We start from the raw sequence: 21,534 nt of genomic DNA, 5'->3' as shown, positions 1-21,534 counted from the left end.
TGTCTGATTATAGATTAATACCTTTATCAGTTCCTTTTGATGGTAACAAACAAATAACACCAGAGACCAATCAGCGTTGAAGCTTTAATTCCCACTTATCACTACAGATGAGTATGTGTGATTGATATGTCTCATAAATGTCTACAGCCTCTTCCTGTCTGCGTTGAGCATGTGCAGACTCCTCAGAGAGAACCAGGACTGGACCAGAAGCAAGAACGGGACCAGGACCCAGAGTCCATTAAAGAAAACAAGGTAGACCCACAGGTGCAGCGGGCTGGATGTGTTCAGGTGAGGACTGCCCAGCAGCCAATCAGGACAAAAGGTCATCCAGCCTCCGTACAGCTCGCACACGCTCAGTGTGATCTGCAGGAAGTGCCTGTACAGACGCAGGTGATGTCATCAATACGTTATATCACTTTCTGTCGGTAAGAACGTCACCATGTCGTATTTATGATATTCTGTTTGGTCGGTGTCCAGACAGCGGGCTGGAAGGTAGATTCGTTTCAATAGTCGGTGACTAGTCGACTATTCAAATAGTTGTTAGTTGCAGCCCTAGTATTATTAACTGTATCCCCATGTATCCCCTGCATGAAAGGTACTACTACCTCCAGTAGGGGTCCTTTGGCAAGACCCCCTTACCCTACCTGTAAGTCGCTTTGGATAAAAGCGTCTTCTAAATGCATAAACATAAACTGTAGTATCACCTGTAATATCACGTTTTATCACTTGTTAATATCAGCTTGTTGTCGTGTTACTTGTAGCACTTGTTGTAATGTTACCTGTAGTACTTTTTCTCCAGTACTGCATGTATCAGCATCAGAGCAAGAAGAGAGTCGAGGACAACGGTTAAAATCTCAATGGAGACGATCGTTGGATCAGAAATTAACCAGCGACTGTCGGCTTTGCTGTACTCCTTCCCTACAGGTGAGACAGATGAGACCCAGACAGGTGAGACACAGTCAGGTGATGTAACAAAGACTGGTGAGAGGTTGTACAACATTACAGCATTAAAATATAAAATGGAAGTGTTATAATTCAAGAATGATCCTAGGTAATGTCAAATTATCCCAAATTAGCATAGTTGTGATTTGTAAAAACAGTTTAAACTGATTGATGTAGTACAATAAAGTACAAGTACAACAAATAAATATTTATCAGTAATATAAAGTAACAAACTGAGTTAAACTCACAAAGTGCAGCCAGCGGACCCTCAGACGTCTCCACCTTCCCAACCAAAGACATGTAAACAAATGGACCCTCCTGAGGAGATAAAGGACCAGAGACATGTAAACAAACTGACCTTCCCGAGGACATAAAGGACCAGAGACATGTAAACAAACTGACCCTCCCGAGGACATAAAGGACCAGAGACTAGTCAACAAACTGGCCCTCCCGAGGACATAAAGGACCAGCGACTAGTCAACAAACTGACCGTCCCGAGGAGATAAAGGACCAGAGACTAGTCAACAAACTGACCCTCCCGAGGACATAAAGGACCAGAGACTAGTCAACAAACTGGCCCTCCCGAGGACATAAAGGACCAGAGCCTAGTCAACAAACTGACCGTCCCGAGGACATAAAGGACCAGAGACTAGTCAACAAACTGACCCTCCCGAGGAGATAAAGGACCAGAGACTAGTCAACAAACTGACCCTCCCGAGGAGATAAAGGACCAGAGACTAGTCAACAAACTGACCCTCCCGAGGACATAAAGGACCAGAGACTAGTCAACAAACTGGCCCTCCCGAGGACATAAAGGACCAGAGCCTAGTCAACAAACTGACCCTCCCGAGGACATAAAGGACCAGAGACATGTCAACAAACTGACCTTCCCGAGGACATAAAGGACCAGCGACTAGTCAACAAACTGACCGTCCCGAGGAGATAAAGGACCAGAGACTAGTCAACAAACTGACCCTCCCGAGGACATAAAGGACCAGAGACTAGTCAACAAACTGACCTTCCCGAGGACATAAAGGACCAGAGACATGTCAACAAACTGACCTTCCCGAGGACATAAAGGACCAGCGACTAGTCAACAAACTGACCTTCCCGAGGAGATAAAGGACCAGAGACTAGTCAACAAACTGACCGTCCCGAGGAGATAAAGGACCAGAGACTAGTCAACAAACTGACCCTCCCGAGGACATAAAGGACCAGAGACTAGTCAACAAACTGACCTTCCCGAGGACATAAAGGACCAGAGACATGTCAACAAACTGACCCTCCCGAGGACATAAAGGACCAGCGACTAGTCAACAAACTGACCGTCCCGAGGAGATAAAGGACCAGAGACTAGTCAACAAACTGACCCTCCCGAGGACATAAAGGACCAGAGACTAGTCAACAAACTGGCCCTCCCGAGGACATAAAGGACCAGAGACTAGTCAACAAACTGGCCCTCCCGAGGACATAAAGGACCAGAGACTAGTCAACAAACTGACCGTCCCGAGGAGATAAAGGACCAGAGACTAGTCAACAAACTGACCTTCCCGAGGACATAAAGGACCAGAGACTAGTCAACAAACTGGCCCTCCTGAGGACATAAAGGACCAGAGACTAGTCAACAAACTGACCCTCCCGAGGACATAAAGGACCAGAGACTAGTCAACAAACTGGCCCTCCTGAGGACATAAAGGACCAGAGACTAGTCAACAAACTGACCGTCCCGAGGAGATAACGGACCAGAGACTAGTCAACAAACTGACCCTCCCGAGGACATAAAGGACCAGAGACTAGTCAACAAACTGGCCCTCCCGAGGACATAAAGGACCAGAGACTAGTCAACAAACTGGCCCTCCCGAGGACATAAAGGACCAGAGACTAGTCAACAAACAACAAACAAACATTTTCCTTTTTTCGAGCAGGTTTTCCACAGAAGAAATTGAGTCAGCTGTGGGAAGATTTAAACCATATCAGATTACTTGTGTGATGTTGTTGGACCTGTTAGTGTGCCCATGCAGGTGTTTACAGGTAACTCGGGTTGTATAAAAAAGTTCAAAGAGAAACTTAGGATGAACCTCAATGTCCACACGATCAAACCAAAAAGAAAACAAACTCCTCCTACCAGTGTCAGGTGGACGATGACATCATAGAAGAGCCACAACAGGATCCACCTTTCAATCCCTGAACTCCGCCCACCATACCTTTGTGTGAGCAGGACAGCAGCTAACACCTGGATGCTACATGCTAACAGAGACAACACAGAAACCAGAGAGAGGCCAGGAGGTGCCGCTGAGGAATCCATGTGCAGGGACCAAAACTACAGTCAGTATAGACCATACATGAGACAGCTGCACTCCTGTAGTAATGCTGTGTGATGGTCCCAGTGTGCACTAAGAGGGAAAGAACTGAACTGTGTGACTGTAGAGAGGTTAACTGTCCTGTCAAAGCACCCCCCCCCTGTTCTCTTATTGGCTACTGAGGAGAACACCCCACTTTCTGCCCCTCCCACAGAGACTGTAGGTCAACAGCAGCGAGTAGATTTATAGTCACTAATGAAACTATTCTTTATTCTCTATTTTTGTTGAAACTATTTACGTTGTCAACAAATACTTTGTGTTGATGATCCTTTTAATTCTTTCTCTAAGCTTTCATATTTTGATCTTTTACAGAAAAAACAGGAATTTCAGATATATTCTTTTTAAATTCCTGAATCAGGGTAGTGTCAGAATTGATGACAAATCAATAATAACATCAGTCAATGTAATGATCAATCACCCTGGATCAGTGAAAATGTTCTTTCAGTCGTCGTTGACTTTGTCTCAACACGTTCAGACACAGAAGATCTGACAGAACAGAACAGGCAGGAGGCTGAAATGTGATGTCACAGACTTTATTGATTACACGTGGAGGGATGGTGATCACCTGTGTGATTAATAGACAGATAACACGAATAAAGTAGGCACTATTCTTTGGCAGCAAACGGTCTAAGTTTGAGATAAAAGAAAAACATCAACAATAAACCTGTAAATATTAAGCCAATCAAACACATTACTCAGATCAGTTATTTTGATCAGGTCTGCTGATCAATTTAATCATCACCTCCATAGTTGCTATCAATACTGTAACATGATAAGGAGCTAAATAAACAAGCAAACATCAGGCTGGTTATTGATCAGCAGAGCCAATAAAAATCATTCACACACAGAGACCAAATTGATTGATTAATCGACAGGTTGATTTACATCATAAGGATGATCTCTATCATCTGGTTTTATTAATTGATCAGACAGAACATCAGGAATGTGACCATATTCTGTAAACCACATCTGAAACAGACAGCAACCTCAGTGGAACATCAGAGGCCTGTCAGGACAACATTAGAACAACATGGTGATGGTGGTAGAAACGAAGAGGAAGATTAGGGCAACGTCCGGGAATGTTTCCTAACCTCATCTTTTGTCCAGAAAAGAGGACATTCAGGGATCCGGGACACCTGCAGGGGTACTTCAATTCAATATTTGGGAAATCATTTAGAAATGACAGAAAAAGTTTAGTTCATCTATGTAGAACACATGTAGATTCTTGGGGAACTTTTGGGAAAAGCTGTAAGTGTAGATGGTGGAACATTGGGGGCTTTGGTATTCTTAAAGAAATCTAAAGGAAAACTTTATTTGAACCTCAGTGGAACATCAGAGATGAAATCATAGAGAAACAACCAGGAGAAGAGGTTTCTGACATGGAATGTTCGGAAAGTTGTCGGGAAACTTTTAGAGGAACCTTCGGAGAACCACAAAGGAAGATAAACCAACGTAAGTGAAACACTGAGGGAACATTTAAACATCTGAAGTAGAATAGCACAGAAACATTGGAGGAATATTAGTGGAACCTTGTAGTAATTCTTGAGTTACCTTTGAACCTGATGCAAAGATTCGAATGGCTGACAAAGACATTCTGAGAACCTGAAGGTTGGTTTCTGTGTGTTTATGGAACCTTTGGTTCAACAGTGGAGCCGAAGAGGAATGTGATGTTTCTCAGCGGTCAATGTAGAGGTCCCTGAGCTCAGAATGACTGACCGCTGGAGGTCAAGAACGTTAAAGAGTTCCACTGTATTTCATGTTTTTGTGTTGCAGTGGATTACTGATCGAACTGACTACCACCTATTTTAAAATGACGTTTGACCCATTTAGCTGTAGGAACCCAGTAGCTCATTATTTTGTTTTCTGGTTTTAGATCAGCAGAAGAACTTAACAAAAGGACTTCATACAACTTTAATCTGAAAATCTTCCGAAGATTTCAGGACGTTTGTGTTCAGAGATATAAGTAAAGATATCAAACTTAAGCACTCACAGTGAGGGGACTCAGCCATGTGGGTGGAGGTCCTTTTTATCAACAACAAAACAAACCTGAGCTTCAAACCTTTAAGTAAAGGAACTCATTCTGCTCTCATGTCTGTGCCTGCTTTGAATCTTGTGATGAAATCTGAGGTGAATGTTTGGAGAATTTTTGGAGAATCTCAGAGCAACTTTAAGGCCACCTTTGGAGACATTTTCAAGGAACAGAACATGGAGGAGCTGGCTTCATGGTATAGACGTGAAAGTAGAACTGCTCCTTTAATTAAGTTCAGACTCTGATTGGTCACAAATCAGATTTGGTTTGTTAATGAACCTCCATTCCTGAATGTTAACAAGTGCTTAGGATGAATGCTCCTCTGCCCCTTCTTCCTCTCCTTTTTCCTCCTGAGGGAGGGTGGAAGACAAAGCAAACTCTTCACTGACTCCCTCAGACACCACCGACACATCAGCCTCCACCACAACTGACCCCTCCTCCTTCACCTCCATCTCTTCTTTCACCTCCTCCTCCTTCACCTCCATCTCTTCTTTCACCTCCTCCTCCTCCTCCTTCACCTGCCCCTTCACCTCTTCCTCCTTCACCTCCTTCATCTCTTCTTTCACCTCCTCCTTCCCCTCCTCTTTCCCCTCCACCTCCCGGTCAGCTGGGGCTAGCTGAGCGTGGACCTCGGTGAAGGGGACCTCCTGCTCGATGGTGCCTGGTGGGCAAAGCTGGATTTCAGCCTCAGTGGTGAGCAACTCCCTGGTCTGAACAAGGGCCTCTGGAGGCTGGGAGTCTGAGCTGCTGCGGGGCTGAGGACACAAAAAAAGGGGAACAATCCTTGGTGGAACATCAGGAGAACTTAAGAAAATTTAAAAGGGAATCCGATAGAATTGCAGACACATTTTCAAAACATGGAGACAATATTACTGCTATTTCCTGCCTCATGTTACATCTAAATCAACATCTTGATGATATCTTTAGATCTCTCATCATGATGAAAGAAAGTGTAACTCAATTAGTAACTGTACTTTGTACTTTTACTTTACTTTGGTATTCTAGCTGAATTTGACCACATTTAAAGGTAGTTTGATTGTGATCACGTGTGTTTTCTTCCTTCATTTAATAGCATAAAGCCAAAATAAAACATAAGATCCCTGTAAAAGTAAAAAAATAATCAGAGCCTGAATAAGGGCAACTGGCCTTCTTCATAGATGAACTGCTGAGTCTAGACCTGAAGAGGTGGTTCCCCCATGTTGGGTTAGGGTGGAGCTGCTGTTTGGTCTCTCCTGTATAGAGGTCTGTGCAGCCCAACCCTAACGCACTCCTCGCCGCACAGCATGACAACGCTTAGTTTGTGTTTGGGTGTTTTGTCCTTACTTCTTACCATGACCTGAACGTACGTATAATACTGAATTAAACTATGAAAATGCGTATAGAACTGTATTTTTAAAGTGAGATATGGCTTGCTCGTATCCCCTGTTGTTTTACAGTATTTCTGACATATAACCATTTTTTTTAATTAATTGTTTTTTTTACAATGTAGCCTGACTTCTTCGGTTCATAAGATGAAGTTTGTTTTTGGTTTTAGTCAGAGGTATGCATGTGTTTTTTCCTTCTTTTTCCTGAATGGTATACCAAAACCAAGCAGGATGTGATGATATTACAATAGATAGGTAGATGAGACTCCTGTGATAACAGTGTTATTAAGAGAAGATCCAGAGCTGCAATTCTTTTGGAAGCCACGTTTGCACCATCTGTTATCTGAGAAAGTTGTAAATATTTCCTTTACCACCCTTATTGCTCTTCATGTGTAAATGTAGTGATACAGATCAACCCCAGCCATGGAGGACCCTTTATCTGGCACACTAGTTCTGAGCCCAATCTCAAACTTCCCACTGGAGAGGAGCCTGCAGAATTCAGGCTGCCGAATAGAGAACCACCCACCTTATTTCTACCCCTGATGCACCTGCCCAGAGCCTGTGACTAAGGCTTCACCTCAAAGGGAAATCCTGCTTGAGGATTTGCAGCAAGTGGAATAAAGCCCCCCCCCCCCCATTACTTCCATCATACAGCTCAGTTCTGATTTGTTTAAAATCTTTTTTGACAGACAGAAGTTCCTCTGTGCATGATGGAGAATGTTCTTCCACAGCAGCACTCCTCACCTGTGGAGTGCATGAAGGAAATAGAGCTTTCCATTCCACTGCTTTGCTGATGACATTCAGGTCTACATGTCTATCAAACCTCTGCTGAGCTGTCTGAAAGTAAAACTGAGATGATGTGTTTAACCCCATTTCCATTCTCTGGCATCATCACCTACATTACTGTTTGTGTCACCCTCAGGTCCCTTTTTACATTTATAAATGTATTTCTGTTGCAATCTAACTGTAGATACACTCTGGTCTCTGTAGTTCAATAACAATTCATGATCCTGAAGTTGTGCTGGGTTTTGGAAGAATAGTTCAGTAAATATTTGACAATATTTCAACTACTATGTAGTACTATTGTAGTATTGTATTGTATAGTCCAAGGATGCTTTTTGTGATTTGTGTTTGCATTCACATGTACGCATGTACACTGCTCATGAACTAATGTTTTTCTTTAGTGTGTGAGGGTAATTGAGACATATCAAAGCCTGTAAATTGGGGTACCAGGAATGATTTTCAGGTTTAGGTCAAAGCAGAACTGTCTTTACCTTCCTGATGCTGAATGTCAGAGGGGAAACCTTCAGGCTGGAAGTTTTCTGTTTGATCTTCTCTCTTTGTTCCGCAGAAACAATCTTTGTTCCAATTTTGGTCATCTTTTTCTCTATGTTCTGTCTGGAGAATGCCTTCTTTAGACTGTCCACCTGCAGAGAGAAACATGATTACACTTGTCTGACTGAACACCAGCCTGTCTAGATACCTGTCTGTGGTTTTTACTTTCTTCAGGCTGGATCGTTTCAACTTCTCAGCCCTGGATTTCTCCATGTTGTCCAGATCGTGAGGCCACAGCTCCTCTTCTTCTAGGTCCGCCTCCAGGCCGACGTCTTCGTCAGATGACAGGTTGATGGTGTGAAGCCCCCCTTCCTCGTTGGCTTCGTTAATACCTGGTGCAGATTCCTCACCTTCCTCCAAAATCTCATCACGAGGGAACGGAGGAGGATCCTTTACAAAAACAGTTGCAGGGATCTCGTTCTCCTCCTGCAACAGAACATTGAGGAAAAGCCTTTTAGAACATCCTGCCAGTTCTAAAGATCAGAAAAAAATCTATTTGAGTTGCCCTGGAGATTTTAACGGGGCTTTATTTGAACCTGTAAAGAACCAGGGAAATTCTTGTTTGTAGAAAGGTTTATTTTTGGGAATCAAGGAACTGGTATATTTGAGGTGAAAGAGAGCTCGACCCTCCTCTCAGGTAATGCTGTTTTTTGTGTCCATGGGTAAGTACTACTCATGACCGAAGTCATCATGAAGCCTGTTCAGATGTAAGAACACCTCGCTCTCAGTGACAGATAATAAGCTTTTTATAACCTCACTTTAGTTTTCACCTCAGAGGCCTCAAAGATTCCAACAGGGTTCTAAAAAGTTTTGTTTGTCTTATCTCTGAAAATGTTCCCAGCTTCACTATATCCTTGTGAAACTCTGGAGAGATCGTCACACCATATCCAAGAAAACTACGTCCTTTTCAGCTGTTGATGTCCCTCTTTGGTATGCAGCTTGGTTGTGATAAAACAGGAGCAAGCATCTGGGAGTCTGCTGTAAGAAACTGCAGTCATCAATACTTCTAACATATGCGTACACGGCGGTACTGCAGTACTCAGCACTTCTTACACACGTGAACACACTGGTACTACAGTATGAGGGGATTCATTTTCCTGACTGTGTTACCATGACAACCAGACCATGTGACCACAGACCCTTCTTGACCTCTTATTCCAGCTCAATTCCTGCAGCAGCTCATGGCCACATAAGGTGACGGACTGAAACCCAGTGAGAGACTTGAGCGCAGGTCTTTACAAGGGACTACATTTCCCAGCATGCTTCTTACTTTTGGCCCATCTGTACTGTCCGACACTTACCTGGAAGATGAGCACTCTGAAGTTGTTTCTGCTGATCAGGTGGGCGTGGTTTGCCTCCAGCTTCCTAACCTGGACGCCCTGACGCTCCATCCTATCACGAACCTGCAACAACATGAGGCACAGGCTCCTGAAGACTGTTCAACAGATGATGAAGTTACTGACAGGTGACAGGTGTGAGAGGTGACTGACAGGTGTGAGAGGTGACTGACAGGTGTGAGAGGTGACTGACAGGTGACTGACAGGTGTGAGAGGTGACTGACAGCTGTGAGAGGTGACTGACAGCTGTGAGAGGTGACTGACAGGTGTGAGAGGTGACTAACAGGTGTGAGAGGTGACTGACAGGTGACAGGTGTGAGAGGTGACTGACAGGTGTGAGAGGTGACTGACAGGTGACAGGTGTGAGAGGTGACTGACAGCTGTGAGAGGTGACTGACAGGTGACAGGTGTGAGAGGTGACTGACAGGTGTGAGAGGTGACTGACAGGTGTGAGAGGTGACTGACAGCTGTGAGAGGTGACTGACAGGTGTGAGAGGTGACTGACAGGTGTGAGAGGTGACTGACAGGTGTGAGAGGTGACTGACAGCTGTGAGAGGTGACTGACAGCTGTGAGAGGTGACTGACAGGTGACAGGTGTGAGAGGTGACTGACAGGTGTGAGAGGTGACTGACAGGTGACAGGTGTGAGAGGTGACTGACAGGTGACAGGTGTGAGAGGTGACTGACAGCTGTGAGAGGTGACTGACAGGTGACAGGTGTGAGAGGTGACTGACAGGTGTGAGAGGTGACTGACAGGTGACAGGTGTGAGAGGTGACTGACAGGTGACAGGTGTGAGAGGTGACTGACAGCTGTGAGAGGTGACTGACAGGTGTGAGAGGTGACTGACAGGTGTGAGAGGTGACTGACAGGTGACAGGTGTGAGAGGTGACTGACAGGTGTGAGAGGTGACTGACAGGTGTGAGAGGTGACTGACAGGTGTGAGAGGTGACTGACAGGTGTGAGAGGTGACTGACAGGTGTGAGAGGTGACTGACAGCTGTGAGAGGTGACTGACAGGTGTGAGAGGTGACTGACAGGTGACAGGTGTGAGAGGTGACTGACAGGTGTGAGAGGTGACTGACAGCTGTGAGAGGTGACTGACAGGTGTGAGAGGTGACTGACAGGTGTGAGAGGTGACTGACAGCTGTGAGAGGTGACTGACAGGTGTGAGAGGTGACTGACAGCTGTGAGAGGTGACTGACAGGTGACAGGTGTGAGAGGTGACTGACAGGTGACAGCTGTGAGAGGTGACTGACAGGTGTGAGAGGTGACTGACAGCTGTGAGAGGTGACTGACAGGTGTGAGAGGTGACTGACAGGTGACAGGTGTGAGAGGTGACTGACAGGTGACAGGTGTGAGAGGTGAGTGACAGGTGTGAGAGGTGAGTGACAGGTGTGAGAGGTGAGTGACAGGTGACAGGTGTGAGAGGTGACTGACAGGTGACAGGTGTGAGAGGTGACTGACAGGTGACAGCTGTGAGAGGTGACTGACAGCTGTGAGAGGTGACTGACAGGTGTGAGAGATGACTGACAGGTGTGAGAGGTGACTGACAGGTGTGAGAGATGACTGACAGGTGTGAGAGGTGACTGACAGGTGTGAGAGGTGACTGACAGGTGTGAGAGGTGACTGACAGGTGACAGGTGTGAGAGGTGACTGACAGCTGTGAGAGGTGACTGACAGGTGTGAGAGGTGACTGACAGCTGTGAGAGGTGACTGACAGGTGACAGGTGTGAGAGGTGACTGACAGGTGACAGCTGTGAGAGGTGACTGACAGGTGTGAGAGGTGACTGACAGGTGTGAGAGGTGACTGACAGGTGTGAGAGGTGACTGACAGGTGTGAGAGGTGACTGACAGGTGTGAGAGGTGACTGACAGGTGTGAGAGGTGACTGACAGCTGTGAGAGGTGACTGACAGGTGTGAGAGGTGACTGACAGGTGTGAGAGGTGACTGACAGGTGTGAGAGGTGAGTGACAGGTGACAGGTGTGAGAGGTGACTGACAGGTGTGAGAGGTGACTGACAGGTGTGAGAGGTGACTGACAGGTGACAGGTGTGAGAGGTGACTGACAGGTGTGAGAGGTGACTGACAGGTGTGAGAGGTGACTGACAGGTGACAGGTGTGAGAGGTGACTGACAGGTGTGAGAGGTGACTGACAGGTGTGAGAGGTGACTGACAGGTGTGAGAGGTGACTGACAGGTGACAGGTGTGAGAGGTGACTGACAGGTGTGAGAGGTGACTGACAGGTGTGAGAGGTGACTGACAGGTGACAGGTGTGAGAGGTGACTGACAGGTGACAGGTGTGAGAGGTGACTGACAGGTGTGAGAGGTGACTGACAGGTGTGAGAGGTGACTGACAGGTGTGAGAGGTGACTGACAGGTGTGAGAGGTGACTGACAGGTGTGAGAGGTGACTGACAGCTGTGAGAGGTGACTGACAGCTGTGAGAGGTGACTGACAGGTGTGAGAGGTGACTGACAGGTGTGAGAGGTGACTGACAGGTGTGAGAGGTGACTGACAGGTGTGAGAGGTGACTGACAGGTGACAGGTGTGAGAGGTGACTGACAGGTGTGAGAGGTGACTGACAGGTGACAGGTGTGAGAGGTGACTGACAGGTGTGAGAGGTGACTGACAGGTGTGAGAGGTGACTGACAGGTGTGAGAGGTGACTGACAGGTGTGAGAGGTGACTGACAGCTGTGAGAGGTGACTGACAGCTGTGAGAGGTGACTGACAGCTGTGAGAGGTGACTGACAGGTGACAGGTGTGAGAGGTGACTGACAGCTGTGAGAGGTGACTGACAGCTGTGAGAGGTGACTGACAGGTGTGAGAGGTGACTGACAGGTGTGAGAGGTGACTGACAGGTGTGAGAGGTGACTGACAGGTGTGAGAGGTGACTGACAGGTGTGAGAGGTGACTGACAGCTGTGAGAGGTGACTGACAGGTGACAGGTGTGAGAGGTGACTGACAGCTGTGAGAGGTGACTGACAGCTGTGAGAGGTGACTGACAGGTGTGAGAGGTGACTGACAGGTGTGAGAGGTGACTGACAGCTGTGAGAGGTGACTGACAGGTGTGAGAGGTGACTGACAGGTGTGAGAGGTGACTGACAGGTGTGAGAGGTGACTGACAGCTGTGAGAGGTGACTGACAGGTGACAGGTGTGAGAGGTGACTGACAGCTGTGAGAGGTGACTGACAGCTGTGAGAGGTGACTGACAGGTGTGAGAGGTGACTGACAGGTGTGAGAGGTGACTGACAGGTGTGAGAGGTGACTGACAGGTGTGAGAGGTGACTGACAGGTGACAGGTGTGAGAGGTGACTGACAGGTGTGAGAGGTGACTGACAGCTGTGAGAGGTGACTGACAGGTGACAGGTGTGAGAGGTGACTGACAGGTGACAGGTGTGAGAGGTGACTGACAGGTGTGAGAGGTGACTGACAGGTGTGAGAGGTGACTGACAGGTGTGAGAGGTGACTGACAGGTGTGAGAGGTGACTGACAGGTGTGAGAGGTGACTGACAGCTGTGAGAGGTGACTGACAGGTGTGAGAGGTGACTGACAGGTGTGAGAGGTGACTGACAGGTGTGAGAGGTGAGTGACAGGTGACAGGTGTGAGAGGTGACTGACAGGTGTGAGAGGTGACTGACAGGTGTGAGAGGTGACTGACAGGTGTGAGAGGTGACTGACAGGTGTGAGAGGTGACTGACAGGTGTGAGAGGTGACTGACAGGTGTGAGAGGTGACTGACAGGTGACTGACAGCTGTGAGAGGTGACTGACAGGTGTGAGAGGTGACTGACAGGTGTGAGAGGTGACTGACAGCTGTGAGAGGTGACTGACAGGTGTGAGAGGTGACTGACAGGTGTGAGAGGTGACTGACAGGTGTGAGAGGTGAGTGACAGGTGACAGGTGTGAGAGGTGACTGACAGGTGTGAGAGGTGACTGACAGGTGTGAGAGGTGACTGACAGGTGTGAGAGGTGACTGACAGGTGTGAGAGGTGACTGACAGCTGTGAGAGGTGACTGACAGGTGACAGGTGTGAGAGGTGACTGACAGCTGTGAGAGGTGACTGACAGCTGTGAGAGGTGACTGACAGGTGACTGACAGGTGACAGGTGTGAGAGGTGACTGACAGGTGTGAGAGGTGACTGACAGGTGTGAGAGGTGACTGACAGGTGACTGACAGCTGTGAGAGGTGACTGACAGCTGTGAGAGGTGACTGACAGGTGTGAGAGGTGACTGACAGGTGTGAGAGGTGACTGACAGGTGTGAGAGGTGACTGACAGGTGTGAGAGGTGACTGACAGGTGTGAGAGGTGACTGACAGCTGTGAGAGGTGACTGACAGGTGACAGGTGTGAGAGGTGACTGACAGCTGTGAGAGGTGACTGACAGCTGTGAGAGGTGACTGACAGGTGTGAGAGGTGACTGACAGGTGTGAGAGGTGACTGACAGGTGTGAGAGGTGACTGACAGCTGTGAGAGGTGACTGACAGGTGACAGGTGTGAGAGGTGACTGACAGCTGTGAGAGGTGACTGACAGCTGTGAGAGGTGACTGACAGGTGTGAGAGGTGACTGACAGGTGACAGGTGTGAGAGGTGACTGACAGGTGTGAGAGGTGACTGACAGGTGTGAGAGGTGACTGACAGCTGTGAGAGGTGACTGACAGCTGTGAGAGGTGACTGACAGCTGTGAGAGGTGACTGTCAGGTGTGAGAGGTGACTGACAGGTGTGAGAGGTGAGTGACAGCTGTGAGAGGTGAGTGACAGGTGACAGGTGTGAGAGGTGAGTGACAGCTGTGAGAGGTGAGTGACAGGTGATGGTGTCTTGTGTTCACTGAAAGGTGTGATGTGTTCACTGAAAGGTGTGATGTGTTCACTGAAAGGTGTGATGTGTTCACCAAAAGGTGTGATGTGTTCACTGAAAGGTGTGATGTGTTCACCAAAAGGTGTGATGTGTTCACCAAAAGGTGTGATGTGTTCACTGAAAGGTGTGATGTGTTCACCAAAAGGTGTGATGTGTTCACTGACCTCCTTCATGGTCACAGACAGCTTGCGGCTCTTGTCCAGCAGCTTGCTGACGGTGTTTGAGGTGTGACTGTGGCTCTTGGAGAGTTTGGTCATATCAGCCTGGATTCCTCTGACCACGCCCTCCATCTCCACCTGGTGTGCCTGAAACACATCAATCACAGATCAATAAGGGCCAGTTTCATCAGGTTATAGGTTATTGATTACAGAGCAGTGCTGATCACACATAAAGGTTGGTGTATTATAGATTATTGATCGGACATAAAGGTTGGTGTATTATAGATTATTGATCGGACATAAAGGTTGGTGTATTATAGATTATTGATCGGACATAAAGGTTGGTGTATTATAGATTATTGATCGGACATAAAGGTTGGTGTATTATAGATTATTGATCGGACATAAAGGTTGGTGTATTATAGATTACTGATCAGACATAAAGGTTGGTGTATTATAGATTATTGATCGGACATAAAGGTTGGTGTATTATAGATTACTGATCAGACATAAAGGTTGGTGTATTATAGATTATTGATCGGACATAAAGGTTGGTGTATTATAGATTACTGATCAGACATAAAGGTTGGTGTATTATAGATTATTGATCGGACATAAAGGTTGGTGTATTATAGATTATTGATCGGACATAAAGGTTGGTGTATTATAGATTACTGATCAGACATAAAGGTTGGCGTATTATAGATTACTGATCAGACATAAAGGTTGGCGTATTATAGATTATTGATCGGACATAAAGGTTGGTGTATTATAGATTATTGATCAGACATAAAGGTTGGTGTATTATAGATTATTGATCAGACATAAAGGTTGGTGTATTATAGATTATTGATCGGACATAAAGGTTGGTGTATTATAGATTATTGATCAGACATAAAGGTTGGTGTATTATAGATTACTGATCAGACATAAAGGTTGGTGTATTATAGATTATTGATCGGACATAAAGGTTGGTGTATTATAGATTACTGATCAGACATAAAGGTTGGTGTATTATAGATTATTGATCGGACATAAAGGTTGGTGTATTATAGATTATTGATCGGACATAAAGGTTGGTGTATTATAGATTACTGATCAGACATAAAGGTTGGTGTATTATAGATTATTGATCGGACATAAAGGTTGGTGTATTATAGATTACTGATCAGACATAAAGGTTGGCGTATTATAGATTACTGATCAGACATAAAGGTTGGCGTATTATAGATTATTGATCGGACATAAAGGTTGGTGTATTATAGATTATTGATCGGACATAAAGGTTGGTGTATTATAGATTACTGATCAGACATAAAGGTTGGTGTATTATAGATTATTGATCGGACATAAAGGTTGGTGTATTATAGATTACTGATCAGACATAAAGGTTGGTGTATTATAGATTATTGATCGGACATAAAGGTTGGTGTATTATAGATTATTGATCGGACATAAAGGTTGGTGTATTATAGATTACTGATCAGACATAAAGGTTGGTGTATTATAGATTATTGATCGGACATAAAGGTTGGTGTATTATAGATTACTGATCAGACATAAAGGTTGGCGTATTATAGATTATTGATCAGACATAAAGGTTGGTGTATTATAGATTATTGATCAGACATAAAGGTTGGTGTATTATAGATTATTGATCAGACATAAAGGTTGGTGTATTATAGATTATTGATCAGACATAAAGGTTGGTGTATTATAGATTATTGATCAGACATAAAGGTTGGTGTATTATAGATTATTGATCGGACATAAAGGTTGGTGTATTATAGATTATTGATCAGACATAAAGGTTGGTGTATTATAGATTACTGATCAGACATAAAGGTTGGCGTATTATAGATTACTGATCAGACATAAAGGTTGGCGTATTATAGATTACTGATCAGACATAAAGGTTGGTGTATTATAGATTATTGATCAGACATAAAGGTTGGTGTATTATAGATTATTGATCAGACATAAAGGTTGGTGTATTATAGATTATTGATCAGACATAAAGGTTGGTGTATTATAGATTATTGATCAGACATAAAGGTTGGTGTATTATAGATTATTGATCAGACATAAAGGTTGGTGTATTATAGATTATTGATCAGACATAAAGGTTGGTGTATTATAGATTACTGATCAGACATAAAGGTTGGTGTATTATAGATTACTGATCAGACATAAAGGTTGGTGTATTATAGATTATTGATCAGACATAAAGGTTGGTGTATTATAGATTATTGATCAGACATAAAGGTTGGTGTATTATAGATTATTGATCAGACATAAAGGTTGGTGTATTATAGATTACTGATCAGACATAAAGGTTGGCGTATTATAGATTACTGATCAGACATAAAGGTTGGTGTATTATAGATTATTGATCAGACATAAAGGTTGGTGTATTATAGATTATTGATCAGACATAAAGGTTGGTGTATTATAGATTATTGATCGGACATAAAGGTTGGTGTATTATAGATTACTGATCAGACATAAAGGTTGGTGTATTATAGATTATTGATCGGACATAAAGGTTGGTGTATTATAGATTATTGATCGGACATAAAGGTTGGTGTATTATAGATTACTGATCAGACATAAAGGTTGGTATATTATAGATTACTGATCAGACATAAAGGTTGGTGTATTATAGATTATTGATCGGACATAAAGGTTGGTGTATTATAGATTACTGATCAGACATAAAGGTTGGTGTATTATAGATTACTGATCAGACATAAAGGTTGGTGTATTATAGATTATTGATCGGACATAAAGGTTGGTGTATTATAGATTACTGATCAGACATAAAGGTTGGTGTATTATAGATTATTGATCGGACATAAAGGTTGGTGTATTATAGATTATTGATCGGACATAAAGGTTGGTGTATTATAGATTATTGATCGGACATAAAGGTTGGTGTATTATAGATTATTGATCGGACATAAAGGTTGGTGTATTATAGATTATTGATCGGACATAAAGGTTGGTGTATTATAGATTATTGATCGGACATAAAGGTTGGTGTATTATAGATTATTGATCAGACATAAAGGTTGGTGTATTATAGATTATTGATCGGACATAAAGGTTGGTGTATTATAGATTATTGATCAGACATAAAGGTTGGCGTATTATAGATTACTGATCAGACATAAAGGTTGGTGTATTATAGATTATTGATCAGACATAAAGGTTGGTGTATTATAGATTATTGATCGGACATAAAGGTTGGTGTATTATAGATTACTGATCAGACATAAAGGTTGGTGTATTATAGATTATTGATCGGACATAAAGGTTGGTGTATTATAGATTACTGATCAGACATAAAGGTTGGTGTATTATAGATTATTGATCAGACATAAAGGTTGGTGTATTATAGATTATTGATCGGACATAAAGGTTGGTGTATTATAGATTACTGATCAGACATAAAGGTTGGTATATTATAGATTATTGATCAGACATAAAGGTTGGTGTATTATAGATTACTGATCAGACATAAAGGTTGGTGTATTATAGATTACTGATCAGACATAAAGGTTGGTGTATTATAGATTATTGATCGGACATAAAGGTTGGTGTATTATAGATTACTGATCAGACATAAAGGTTGGTGTATTATAGATTATTGATCGGACATAAAGGTTGGTGTATTATAGATTACTGATCAGACATAAAGGTTGGTGTATTATAGATTATTGATCGGACATAAAGGTTGGTGTATTATAGATTATTGATCGGACATAAAGGTTGGTGTATTATAGATTATTGATCGGACATAAAGGTTGGTGTATTATAGATTATTGATCGGACATAAAGGTTGGTGTATTATAGATTATTGATCGGACATAAAGGTTGGTGTATTATAGATTATTGATCGGACATAAAGGTTGGTGTATTATAGATTATTGATCGGACATAAAGGTTGGTGTATTATAGATTATTGATCGGACATAAAGCTTGGTGTATTATAGATTATTGATCAGACATAAAGGTTGGTGTATTATAGATTATTGATCAGACATAAAGGTTGGTGTATTATAGATTATTGATCAGACATAAAGGTTGGTGTATTATAGATTATTGATCAGACATAAAGGTTGGTGTATTATAGATTATTGATCAGACATAAAGGTTGGTGTATTATAGATTATTGATCAGACATAAAGGTTGGTGTATTATAGATTATTGATCAGACATAAAGGTTGGTGTATTATAGATTATTGATCAGACATAAAGGTTGGTGTATTATAGATTATTGATCAGACATAAAGGTTGGTGTATTATAGATTATTGATCAGACATAAAGGTTGGTGTATTATAGATTATTGATCAGACATAAAGGTTGGCGTATTGTTGATGATGGATTTTGTGCAGTTTCTTGGTGCTGTAAACTTTGACAGTTTCATCTCTCAGGAACTCTCAGTACAGTTGATGTGGACTGACAGAAACATAAGTTGTTCCAACATGTTTTCATAGACCTGCAAACACACCTGATCTGTGAACCACCAGCTACATTCTGATGCCTCTTAACCTCATCGCTGCACTAACAGGAAGCAAAGTTTTGGACTGCATCCCCGGCCTTTGTTTTTTTCTCAGGAAACTTTCAGTCAGAGACTACTGATGGAGACAAATCAACTGAGCCAGACACCACAGTGCAAGTGCTTTTACACCTAAAAACCCATCCCAGAACATAAACAAGACGAACTAACAGTATTCCAAACACGTGAGGAATCCAGTCACACAGCAGCTCGACATCTGGCAGGAGCTCATTTAACTAGCAGCAACAATCATGTGACCTCTAAGGGAGCAACACATTTAAACCTCGGACACCATAAACAGAACAAGAAATATTTCTTAAATCAGATGTTTTTTAAATGGAGTTTGGTTCCACCTGTTGGACATCCAGGAAACTAGGTGAGACCTGGTCTGCAGGTGTTTGTCTCACCTCCATTTTGTGTTGGTTCTCCTGAACGGCGTCCAGCATGTTGACCAGTTTGTCCAGCAGCGTGAGGACAGTGATAGCGTTGACGGGACCCTGACTCATCTTTTCCAGGTCGAACGCTGCAGACGAAAAGGAGGGCGAGGCCTGGTTTCCCTCCTGTTGGTCCTGCTGGTCCTGGTTCTCAGGGGGGACGACCAGGTCCTGGCTCTCAGGGGGGACGACCAGGTCCTGGCTCTGGTGGGTTTCAGTGGTCACCATGCTAACACCGTTGAAACAAAAACTTCAGAAACTCTCCCTGCAGCAGAAAAACCTCTGACTCTGCCTTGCCTGTCTTCTTTATGTGTGTGTGTTTGTGTATGTGTGCTGCGCTTTGATTGGTTGGCTCTGAGGAAAACTTTCCATGTAATTTCCTAAGTGTGGAAGGGTCCACACCTTTAACTCCTTCACTGCTGCCCTGTCAATGCTGTGATGTGAGATATTAACGAGGGCAGCCTGAAACAGCAAGAGGAAATCACTGTTGATGGAAAAGAGTGGAAATGAAGAAGAAAATCATTTAAAGAATTCCTGAAAATAAAGAGGTTTTATCAAAGAACAAAAACAGAGACAGATTTATGACTAACTGCAAGGAGCTGAAAGGGTTAACGCTCAGCGTCTGTTTACCACACCCAAAGGGGAGGGGGCAGTTGCCATGATGATGGGGTAGGAGGGGCTGCCTGAGTTGGGACACAGAGAGAGAGAGAGAGTGAATGTCTCTCGCTCATGTTTTTCAGATGAAGTCATCTGGAAGGAAACCTCCCTCTTTTCCTCTGTTTGTCTGAAGCTCTCCGTTCATGGAAAGTTTATCACTTCACAGAAAAGAGTTCCTCTTTGACCATAAAACTGACATAACTGGTTTTTTTTTTTAAGTTTTAAATGCCATCTATTTGACCAGGATCTGTCCTCTGACTCACATATAAAACTGGTTTCTGCCTCCTTTCACCTTCGTAATAAATCAGGACCATCCTGTCTCAGGGTGATGCAGAGAAACTGCTCCATGCATCTGTTCCTTCAGGACTGAACTACTGTAATTCCTTATTATTGTTCTGTCCCACAGATTCTCTGAAAAGCCTCCAGCTGATCCAAAACCCTGCAGCCAGAGTTCTGCTGAGATCCAACAGCAGAGATCATGTTTCTCCAGTTTTAGCTTCTCTTCATTGGCTCCCTGTTAGATTCAGAATAGAATTTAAGATTCTTCTCTTCACATATAAAGCTCTTAATGACCGAGCTCCATCACATCTTAAAGATCTCACAGTTGGATATTTCCCCAGAGCCTTCAGTTATCAGGCCCCTAAAAGCAGAATGGGAGGCAGAGCCTTCAGTTATCAGGCCCCTAAAAGCAGAATGGGAGGTAGAGCCTTCAGTTATCAGGCCCCTAAAAGCAGAATGGGAGGTAGAGCCTTCAGTTATCAGGCCCCTAAAAGCAGAATGGGAGGCAGAGCCTTCAGTTATCAGGCCCCTAAAAGCAGAATGGGAGGCAGAGCCTTCAGTTATCAGGCCCCTAAAAGCAGAATGGGAGGCAGAGCCTTCAGTTATCAGGCCCCTAAAAGCAGAACGGGAGGCAGAGCCTTCAGTTATCAGGCCCCTAAAAGCAGAATGGGAGGCAGAGCCTTCAGTTATCAGGCCCCTAAAAGCAGAATGGGAGGCAGAGCCTTCAGTTATCAGGCCCCTAAAAGCAGAATGGGAGGCAGAGCCTTCAGTTATCAGGCCCCTAAAAGCAGAATGGGAGGTAGAGCCTTCAGTTATCAGGCCCCTAAAAGCAGAATGGGAGGCAGAGCCTTCAGTTATCAGGCCCCTAAAAGCAGAACGGGAGGCAGAGCCTTCAGTTATCAGGCCCCTAAAAGCAGAACGGGAGGGAGAGCCTTCAGTTATCAGGCCCCTAAAAGCAGAACGGGAGGCAGAGCCTTCAGTTATCAGGCCCCTAAAAGCAGAATGGGAGGCAGAGCCTTCAGTTATCAGGCCCCTAAAAGCAGAATGGGAGGCAGAGCCTTCAGTTATCAGGCCCCTAAAAGCAGAATGGGAGGCAGAGCCTTCAGTTATCAGGCCCCTAAAAGCAGAATGGGAGGCAGAGCCTTCAGTTATCAGGCCCCTAAAAGCAGAATGGGAGGCAGAGCCTTCAGTTATCAGGCCCCTCTCTGTGGAACCAGCTGCCAGTTT

At 44.1% G+C, this 21,534-nt stretch overlaps 2 protein-coding genes across 3 annotated transcripts; both read right to left on the bottom strand.

The window, feature by feature from the left end:
- Positions 1-70: 70 nt before the first annotated feature.
- On the bottom strand, positions 71-3,351 carry ebpl (EBP like). The gene is made up of 4 exons (XM_072379294.1): positions 3,068-3,351; positions 1,191-1,260; positions 780-918; positions 71-376 (listed from the first exon to the last, which is right to left on the bottom strand). Exons 1-4 carry the CDS (start codon positions 3,245-3,247, stop codon positions 142-144), a joined length of 624 nt encoding a protein of 207 aa, XP_072235395.1. The 5' UTR covers positions 3,248-3,351; the 3' UTR covers positions 71-141.
- A 468-nt stretch (positions 3,352-3,819) lies between these two features.
- On the bottom strand, positions 3,820-19,713 carry cavin2b (caveolae associated protein 2b). 2 transcript variants are annotated; one of them, XM_072379245.1, is made up of 7 exons: positions 19,345-19,713; positions 14,382-14,522; positions 9,332-9,433; positions 8,196-8,456; positions 7,970-8,122; positions 5,862-6,086; positions 3,820-5,771 (listed from the first exon to the last, which is right to left on the bottom strand). In XM_072379245.1, the coding sequence occupies exons 1-7, from the start codon at positions 19,597-19,599 to the stop codon at positions 5,637-5,639; spliced, it is 1,272 nt and encodes a 423-aa protein (XP_072235346.1). In that variant the 5' UTR covers positions 19,600-19,713; the 3' UTR covers positions 3,820-5,636. The 2 variants fall into 2 exon arrangements, with proteins under 2 accessions (XP_072235346.1, XP_072235345.1); XM_072379244.1 differs by having other exon boundaries at positions 3,820-5,798; positions 5,877-6,086.
- Between the last annotated feature and the right edge of the window lie 1,821 nt (positions 19,714-21,534).

The sequence above is a fragment of the Leuresthes tenuis genome, unplaced genomic scaffold, assembly GCF_036924035.1.
Source record: "Leuresthes tenuis unplaced genomic scaffold, fLeuTen1.0.hap1 SCAF_1, whole genome shotgun sequence".
Lineage (NCBI taxonomy): Eukaryota > Metazoa > Chordata > Actinopteri > Atheriniformes > Atherinopsidae > Leuresthes > Leuresthes tenuis.
The sequence above is the reverse complement of the archived record's forward strand: the minus strand, read 5'-3'. Positions and strand labels throughout refer to the sequence as shown.

Bases quoted from the DNA above. Each gene is read 5' to 3' on its own strand.
- ebpl (XM_072379294.1), bottom strand. From the start codon at position 3,247: ATGGATTCCTCAGCGGCACCTCCTGGCCTCTCTCTGGTTTCTGTGTTG. The intron at 919-1,190 runs GTGAGTTTAACT...TCTCACCTGTAG, and splicing joins GGGTCCGCTGGCTGCACTTT to GGAAGGAGTACAGCAAAGCC. The intron at 377-779 runs GTAACATTACAA...GCGTCTGTACAG, and splicing joins CTGGAGAAAAAGTACTACAG to GCACTTCCTGCAGATCACAC.
- cavin2b (XM_072379244.1), bottom strand. From the start codon at position 19,599: ATGGTGACCACTGAAACCCACCAGAGCCAGGACCTGGTCGTCCCCCCT. The intron at 9,434-14,381 runs GTCAGTGAACAC...ATGTTGTTGCAG, and splicing joins TGTCTGTGACCATGAAGGAG to GTTCGTGATAGGATGGAGCG. The intron at 8,457-9,331 runs GTAAGTGTCGGA...GTTCTGTTGCAG, and splicing joins TCAGAGTGCTCATCTTCCAG to GAGGAGAACGAGATCCCTGC.